General features: G+C 36.8%; 1 protein-coding gene across 3 annotated transcripts in view; it reads left to right on the forward strand.

The window, feature by feature from the left end:
• LOC112987035 (E3 ubiquitin-protein ligase TRIM23) overlaps window positions 1-9510 on the forward strand; it is a 31172-nt gene that overhangs the window by 14750 nt on the left and 6912 nt on the right. The window contains exons 8-11 of one of the 3 annotated variants that reach the window (XM_064501590.1): window positions 3970-4099; window positions 4213-4323; window positions 5795-5919; window positions 6261-6463. In XM_064501590.1, coding sequence (XP_064357660.1) covers window positions 3970-4099; window positions 4213-4323; window positions 5795-5919; window positions 6261-6440 — 546 coding nt within the window. In that variant the 3' untranslated portion in view covers window positions 6441-6463. Of the gene's footprint in view, window positions 1-3969; window positions 4100-4212; window positions 4324-5794; window positions 5920-6260; window positions 9153-9510 lie in introns of those variants that run through there. The other 2 variants (XM_026106690.2, XM_064501591.1) reach the window with 2 other exon arrangements.

The following is a 9510-nucleotide window of genomic DNA, read 5'->3' on the forward strand; positions in this document are numbered from 1 at the left end:
AATGTTAGCTACATCAGTAGCTTTGGAACATAGCTGCTTTATTTTAAATATTCAGCATAATTGTCATGAATTTTAAACACTTTTCTTTGGAAACATCCCTCCTTTGTTGTGCATTCAAGTCAGATCAGGAACCTACCACTTACAAAAAAAGACAAAGATGTGATGCTGTCCTCATTTTCCACACTTCTGCTGAATGCATATTTCTTGAATATTTCACATCTATTTTAAAAACAAACACCAATATGTGTTCCAGTTCATAACAATCAAGATGATGTATTTCTTTGAATTTATCAAATAGTGATTTGTATTATTGTAGTAGGTTAGTAGTCATTGATAGTTTGGACAGCATTCATCTTCTAAGTAGGTTTTTACTTTATTGCTTCAATGTCATTTCAATAGCACATATGCTTTGAAAGGGTTGAAACTGTTTGGATTTTGGTAATGGTGATTTTCTACCTAACAGAGTACGTAAATTCAAGAATCTGAAGAACAAAAAAAATCTTGTATATTCATTTGCATTGCCTCATTCTGAATGAGGGAAGGAAGGATAGGTTTTATTGTTACTGTGGTGAAACTGAGGTTTTAACTACTGCTGTTGAAGCTTTTCCTGTAGGAAATGGATGCTTTCATGTGGATTCTGTTTCAGTATTGTTAGCATTGCTGTCAACATCTGTGTTCTGGATGGCTTTCTGTTAGAGATTTCATGCTATGACCTTGTGGCAAAAAATTGTTTTAATTTTCTTGTTTCCATTGCTTCTGCAACAAAGTACGTAATTCAGAATTAGCGTATATGTTTTCCATTGTGCAGCTTTTCTCCAGATTCATCATTAATTCATGTTCTTAATTACTATTCTCAGAGTAATTAATAATTAGTGTTCTTAGAAGTGCCTACATCTTGTCTTTCAGCATGCAGTTTACTTTAGCAATGCACGTCTTCCAGCAGCATTGTATCAGAAATTCAGTTTCTGCCAAATAGTTTGTTTTGTAACTTCAGTGTGTTTCAATTTCTGTGTAATAATTGCTTTATCTGCCTCAGGCAGGAAGGTGAAGCTTTCAGTCAACAGATCTAAAATTACAACATTTTCATCTCTGCCCTTCCTTCCCCCATTTGGCAGAGGGAAGAGATAATTGGGTAGAGGAGACCTCTGTCTGCAGACCCTTGGTGAAATATAAGTATGTTGCGTATGTGAAGCAGTATGTGCAGCTTTTGCAAAAGATGAATTACATTCTGCACATTCAAGGAGTTGACTGGTGCTATCTCACAGGCCTGAGACTAGCGTGTTCAAGTGCACTCTTGTGCATGCCCTGTCTCTCTCTTGCTCTCTACATATTGCGTGCCCACTCACTCTCTCACGTGCTCTTGCTCGCGCTTTCAATCTTGCTCTCTACGTATTGCACACCCTCTCTGTGTTTTGCTCTCACTCCCTGGGAACTGTTAATCTGACTCGAAAACCTTGATCAGGAATTTCTGAGCATTTGCAAAGAGAACAGTTGCAGCCAGCTTGGCTACAGTAGGAGATCTGAAATAAGCCCTGGCTCAGGGAACTCAGAAGTCTTTAAATGTCTTTCCACATTTCAGCATTCTTGGGAAAGAAATAGGATGTCTGTTGTTCTCTCTCCTGTGATGGATGGGGATTCTCACCAAGTCACATGAAGCCCAGATTCGAAATTTCAAAAGTGCCAAAGCAAATGTCACTTTTTACAAAAATAGCAGTAGTCATGAAAAAGCAGGGTGATAATAGTGGCTTCAGTTCCTTTTTTACTTTTTGTGTTCCCTTACTTCTGATATGGAACTTAAAGCTCTCCTTCTACATGATGGTCTTTCAGGACGCTGTCATGCTGATGCCCACTGTTCAGGGTATGCAGTGAGGCTTGTTGTACCTGAAGGGTCTGTGTCTGGCAACAAGATCAGATTTCAGGCAGCAGTAAAAAGGGATTTATCTTCAGATCAAAAACTAAACTCTTTGCTCTGTTGCTGAAAGGTCTTTCTCAGGATCTCCCATGTGCTAAAGACTGCATCCATCATAAAAAAGGAAAAGCATTTCAAACGGTACCAGATCAGAGAAACATGAGAATTCTATACCTAGTGAAGGTTGTGGAGTTATGGTTTTAAGACTGGGAAAGAAAAATCCTGTCTGCTGTTCAAAGTGAACAGGTTTTAGCCACACTGTTTCACTGATGGCCTGAAAAACATAAATAGTGCTGTTTCCCCCTTCTAAACATCAAAGGGAAATGCCATGCATAAAGCACTGAAAGGAATAAAAAAATTATCTGGAGACATCTCCAGGAAAATATGCTAAAGGCTTTCAAGGAATAGATTAATATAAAATCTTTCTTTTTCAAATGTTAAGATATTGTTTCTCAGAGATGCTTCTTTATATATGCATTTATGAAAACTTCAACCAAGTAAGGTTGAGATTTCTTCATATACTTAGCTTGTTGGCAAAGAAATGGCTCCTCATCTAGGAAGTGTGATCTTTGTTTGAAGAGAGACATTGCTGTTGTCTTCTGGTCAAATTCTTGATATAGTTTGTAATGAGTAGTGGCTACAGGATGTTGTATCCATGATTAACAATTTTTCATCCTAAATAGTTGTCTATGCATACAGGGAAGGGGGTTAATGATAAGAAAACTATACCTAAGATAGAAAAGAGGACTGATTTCCTCACTGCTAAAGCTAGTATTTTGGATACTGCTAACCCTTACCAATGCCAATCTTATTATTACAATCTCGATGTTATTTGCTTTTGCATTATTGTATTTGCATCTTTTTTTTCCTTTCCAGTTTTCCCCCACTTCCTATCATTTCTCAAGGTCTCTTTACAAGGAATGTCTTTGGATATTGCAGTAGCGTAAGGACACTGAGTTAAGCTGTATTGATTATTTTAGCAGTTTATTACTTGGTCTGTGACAGAGGTGAGCACGGAGTTGAGTCAGATCATGATTGCATACATCTGGCTGTATAAATGGATCCTATACATATGTCTCAGGCCACATGATGTGGATGTTTAGATGTACAGTCACACTGGTGCACATCGGTCTTGGACTAGGAGAGGTTGTAGTATTTTGCACTCAAGAAAGAGTATTTCTAGTGCAAGAAGAAATAAAAAGCTGTATGAGGTAAACGCATAGTTTTTGTGTTGCCCAGCACAATGGCACCCAGAACCTCCAGATCTTGCAAGAAAACAAACGTAATGCTGCAGGGTTCTGGTTTCAACTCTGTTTCATCAGGAAAACATTTCTAAGTACTTGAAAGATATGTTTCTGGGACACATGTTTATGCCATTTGTCTTATGGTTTATTCTTTGCTGCTTTATATTAGTAATGCCACTTGATCATTTTGGCCTCAGCGTGTTCAATACTTCTGGTAGCTTGACAAATTATTAGACTACAAATATGAGTTGATTCTCTGTCCTTGCCACAAAGTGAGACTTAAACATTTTTTTTTTTTTTCAACACTACTTCAAGTTACTGCTTGGTGCTGATAATGTTGCTGTAATGCGCTAAAGGATTGGAAGTGGCTTGAGGTGAAGAGGCATAGCTATGGGGCTTCCTGCTAAAAAATAATTCTGTGGGTTTTAATAGTGCAACAAAAGTTGGTGGAAAAAGCTCCAAAACCAGCAGGGAATTCTCTGGTCAGAGTCCTCACTAATTGCTGTGAACAGCTTGTCATAGGATTTGGTTCAAGAATGATACAAGAATTTGAAATTGTTAAGTACAGGCATACTAGCATGAGAGTGGATGTTTTTGTAAAAGATATGTAATAACTCAGACAGAAGTTACAGATTCATTACAGAAATATTGGATATTGTGGCTTATATTATTGCTGGTGATGACTGGCAGATCATGGTGCCTTCTACCTTTGCAATCCGTGCATTTAATCACTTTACAAATAGCGATGAGACGTTGAGCATCTTAACATGTGTTGAATTTCCTAAACTTGCTCTCATTTTTTCCTTTTTCTTCCAGGACAACAGGGTACATATTGGACCAAAAATGGAGATTCGGGTTGTTACTTTAGGATTGGATGGAGCTGGCAAAACAACTATTTTGTTCAAGTTAAAGCAAGATGAATTCATGCAGCCTATTCCAACAATAGGTTAGTAGCAATGACTTAAATGTAATGATTTTCTGAGTGTTTTTTTCTGTAGAATTTGATTATTTCATGCTCATAGAGAATAAGACTATAAAACTTGAATATTTTTATCTTAGGTTTTAATGTTGAAACAGTAGAATATAAGAATCTGAAGTTTACTATTTGGGATGTAGGAGGAAAGCACAAATTGAGGCCCTTGTGGAAGCATTATTACCTCAATACACAAGGTAAGATTAATACAACTTTAAATCTTTTTGGCTCATCTTAAAATACAAGCTAAAAACCAAAATGGTTTATTGCTAATTTATCTAAAACCATTACTATTAGAAATCATTTATAACCGTAGAAAGTCATCGCTATAAAGCAGCATACAGCTGCTAGATTCATAGCCTGAGATATTTTAATCCAGTTGTTTGTAGTGTATGCTGAATAAAGGTGCATTCTTTATGAATCCATCAGACAGTTCAAGGAGCCAAACAAAATTAGAATCTCTGTTAGCTGACAACAGACAAGGTGTGGCATTCCAGAAGTTCCTATAGTGAGAAGTAATACTTGCCAGGTATAAACTTTAAATAGCACTTGAAATTAAAATACTCAGCCTTTAGGAGTCTCTAGTTGGCAACTTAAAACTTCTACAAACTTCTGACTTGGTACTGTAATGTAATATCTAGTCGTAGACTAGTTTACTAGTAAAATTACTTTATTATGAAAACATAGTTCTGGATGATGCTGACTTGGGAATTTGTGCTGTGCTCCTGTAAATGCTCCATAGTTGTTTTCCAATTTAGAAAGGGGTTCTTCAGGAATTCTTTGAGAATTATCTAGAATACTTCAAAATGACAAACATTAGTTGAAGTATTCTATTTTGTTTATTTCAGCCTTCACTGCAAACTTTAACATTTTATATCTTCCTATCTTTTTATATTTTTAAAAAATTGCATTTGGGGTTTCTGTTGTTGCCTTAACTTCCCTATAAACATCGGTAACATTGAATCATGCCTGCCTTGAGAAGAACCGTAAGCCTGAGGTAAAGTCTAAACAGTTAATTTGGTAGATCCCTGTAGTAAGGTGTCGTTCCCCCGCTTCCTGCACACACACATTGTAAAAGTTGATGAGTTTAAATTCTGTCTTCTAGTTCTGCCTCTCTAACTCTGCAGTCTCTCTGGCATCTTGGTTACCTGCTATAACAGATAGTAAAATCTACTGCTGCTATGTCAAGCACTTCATTAATAGGAGTCCACAAACTTCACTGGCTTGTGCAGTCCTCCTATAAGCATGGATGAGAACAGCAAGGAAACTGCACTGATTTGGCTGAAGCTGTAGCTTGTACAGCCAGTTCAGTGAAATTGGAATAGAGTCATGTGGGCGTTTGAGCATAAATGGATCAGGGAATGGTTTAAACTGAGATATTTAATTTACACAAGGTAAATCTGGTTTTGGACATAAGTAATTAGAGTATCCTAGATTTTGTTAGATGAGGCTAAAAACTTAAGAGATTTTTCCTTTTTATGGTGAAGTCTAGGTTTTATAGAAAATGATAGGTACATAAGGCATTTCTCAGTACTCCTGAAATTGAAACTGCACTGCTGAGACACTTCATTTAGAAGACTATGTTAGAAATAAAATTTGTTAGTTGAAAGCTAACACAATCCACTGTTTATATCTGAGTGTCTAAAATGTCATCTTCTTCTTTCTTAGCGGTGGTGTTTGTTGTTGATAGCAGTCATAGAGATAGGGTCAGCGAAGCACACAGCGAACTTGCAAAATTGTTAACAGAGAAGGAATTGCGGGATGCCTTGCTGTTGATCTTTGCCAATAAGCAGGTACTTGTGGGTTTTTCCTCTCCCAATTACTTTTTTTGTCTTTAGTTTGTGCAACAAAACTCAGACTTTCTGAACCCTCTGTCACAGCAAAATATAGGAATGTGGAAAGGATATAATGTAGATATTTTACCTTATGTTTAAAGCTAGTAAAATAAAGATTCAAAAACCAGTTTCTGTTTTATGATTAAAAAACCAGTAGATTTGTAACTGTTTGATTTGGCTTTCCAGCTTAAAAAGTGTCTACATGACTTGCAGCCATTCTCCATCTGAGCTATCAGTTAAAAATGTCTCAAACATACTACAGAAGAATAACTGAGTTTGTGTGTCTGGTTCTGCTGCAGGATGTAGCAGGTGCGCTTTCAGTGGAAGAAATTACAGAACTGCTGAGCCTCCACAAACTCTGCTGTGGCCGGAGCTGGTATATTCAGGGTTGTGATGCCAGAAGTGGTACAGGACTTTATGAAGGATTGGACTGGCTTTCAAGGCAACTTGTGGCTGCTGGTGTCCTGGATGTGGCTTAGTTTCAGAGCAGTCGCAATTAAAGGTTGTAGTTAATTCTTTTGTTTTGTTCGCACGATTTAGGATGTTGTAGATGGGTCTGCTGTCTGAAGAGGGGACTTTATTTCACTTGGTGGTTACAGAAAAATATAAGCCTTTCATCCTAGATTTGATAATTGGTTCAGTAAATTTGTGCAATTGTTACAGTGTTTTTGAAATCTGTTACGTTTACAAGTAATGTGATGGGCTAGTTACAAGGGTGCCTTGAAATTCTTTCTCGTGAAATTAGGCTGTTGCAATTCTTCCCTGATAAGTACATGCATTGGAATTCATCTGATAATCATGACATGCTCACAATAGCTAATTGATACCAGAAAATTTGAGTGATTTAGAAATACTTCCCCAAGAAACCATTCTAAAGTTCCTCTCAAGCTATTTAGAATAGTCAACTCTGGCTGTTGGTCAGAAACAAATGGTGCTACTCTTAATATCTTAAAAATGCATTCACCTGAAGTTGGCATTGAAAATTACATGTCAATATGCTGCAAGAGAAAAGTATCATTTCCCTCTGCCTCTTATTTATTAGCTAACCTGTTTGTTACCAGAAAGAAAGGGAGCATAATTTATTGAGGGGGAATTGAGAATGGGGAACAGTGTCGCACTGCTAGTGGGCTGTGGCATTGGCTAGTGTGTGCGCTTGGTGTGGTGGGGGAAGAGTTGTTTAAAGTGTGCACATGCTAAATTACTTATGGACAGAATATAGTGATACTGAGGTTGAAGCATTTTGTGTATGCTTAAGGACATAATCTGTCTTTAGAGATTAAATTAGAGATTTAAGTTTTGACTCAAAGTCAAATGAAGCTTAAAATTCCTAAAAAAAAAAAAAAAAAAAAAAGCAGTGTGGTGTAACATCAGTCCAACTATGTACTTTTATGTAGAGGTCACGCTTCCAGAATAAGGTGGTAGACTTAAAATATTGAATAACCTGTAATTAAATAACTGTAAAAGCAGTGTACAACTAATTATAACTCTTACTTAGAACAGCAGATGGTAAAATGTGATGTAAACCTTCCGTATTTAGATTCTGTTCATTCTTACTATGTCTTCTACATGAACTGTCACCAATGCCTCTATTTTTAAAGGTAATTTGTTCGCAAACCCATGAAATATGGATGTAGCACTGTTTAAATTTAGAGAAGGTTGGAGTGACTTACTGATGTCTCCTTTTCTGCTGCGCACACAGTTCAGCTAACTTCTCTGTCTGGTATGCACACCTAGTATAGAATCTTCTGGCCCTTCTTCAGCTGCGCAGCCATTGCCAGCTGAAGAACCCATGCCATGCACCTCTGCACATCGGTAGAGGAGTTGCTGTGAGCATAGCCAATAGATCACAATTGCCTATCACCATTTTTCTTCCGGGGGTGGAGATGAATAGGGAGAATCAGCAGAACTGAGCAGTGTTGTTTCACAGAGTTTTTTGCCACACTGAAAAGCCTGTTTATCTGGCAAGGGCTCTGAACCTCATCTGGAGAAGAAATGTATCCCATCATCTGTGGCTATGACTTTTATTGTACTAGTGTGGATTTTCTGACATTTTCCTACTACATACATTAGGTAAAGCTAAGAATGTTTGAACAAGTAATTTAGTATATTTGCACTTCAAGAGGAAGCAGTTGTGGTAACTACTCCCTCCTAATGACAATTGCTTATAGCTTTCTCTTGTTACTTAAATTTCACAAAAATGGTGTTAAATGCAGCTTCAGATTTAGCAAGTCTAATGACTTGAAGAGCAGCTGAAAAAAACACTAAGCTTTAAAGTAGGTATTTGTGAAATAGGCTTACATGCTTACAGACATGTACAGATACTGAGAACAGGTAGTTACTCTTTCTTTGGAAAACACCTGATAACTTTTATACATAGTTTACAATGGCTGAAGGGTGCTTTGTTGCATCATGCCAACTAAAAATTGTTCCTCTTTCCCAGCCTGCAACTTCTTGCACAGTAGACAGTTGGCTGTTCTGACCTGAGTATTTGCTTGGGCTGTACTGCAGAGCTGTTCCAGATCTAGTTAGTGCTGACTGTCCTTTTATAGCTCTATTTTTAAAATAAGAACAAGTTCTGCTAAGTGTGGTAGATACTTTTCTGGAATACTTCTAACAGAAAAGACATGCATTCTTTAGAAAATCCTGAATCTGAAATTTTGTTTTAGTTGGCTCAAGCTTTGGTTACACAAGCCTCTCAGACTGTTAGCCGTAGTTCTAATTAGAACTTTAAAATGTTCAAGGTGACCAGTTTGCTTTTTTTGTAACAGTACATTTGGGGGCAGAGAAAGATACTGACTCATGCATATTTTTGAATACAAAAGAATTGCTTGTGACACGTGTGGAATGCTACCATTAAAGTGTTTTTAAGTGGAACTTATTTAAGATGACTTCAAGTGACTGTGAAAATAAGTGTTGCGTTTGTCTGTGAACTCTTATGTGTTAACAGGTACACTAAGAGGTTTATTTGTATTATAAGTTAATACTATATATAAACTGCTTCAGTTGTAAATTTAAGCTTGTTTCACCATTTTTATTGAACTTCTAGTTTTTAGTGTACTGACTTACACAATGTGCAACTGAAATATTTCCTCAACTAGAGCTTACTCTACATGGATTATTTAAAAGACTGAACAACTTCTTGTAAGATTTTGACTTAAATGTGAACCCGAGTAAATACAGCATTCAGTGGTGGTGTTGTGGCTTTCTTTAATGAATCTTGGTGCAAAAATAGTAAGTCTAACCGAACTGAAAAATAATGCTTAATCACTTGATATGGCAGTACTGTGTGTTACCTTCAAATTTATTGTGGATAGAGTGGTACTTGAGGGTTTTCTTCTGAAGTGGTTATTGTTCTGATCTCTTGGAATAGATGTGGATGTTATGTAGTGATTTTTGGAAAGAAATGGCTCTTTCAGTGGAAACAGTTGAGCTGCTGCAGTTTAGTTGCCCAGAAAAATTAATCTCTTAATAAAAAATCTAAAACCTTTAAAGAACTAACTTTACTAAATTTTCCCTTTTTTTGATTAGAAGCCATTTAAGAATAGAGAT

The sequence above is a fragment of the Dromaius novaehollandiae genome, chromosome Z (genome assembly GCF_036370855.1).
Source record: "Dromaius novaehollandiae isolate bDroNov1 chromosome Z, bDroNov1.hap1, whole genome shotgun sequence".
Taxonomy (NCBI): domain Eukaryota; kingdom Metazoa; phylum Chordata; class Aves; order Casuariiformes; family Dromaiidae; genus Dromaius; species Dromaius novaehollandiae.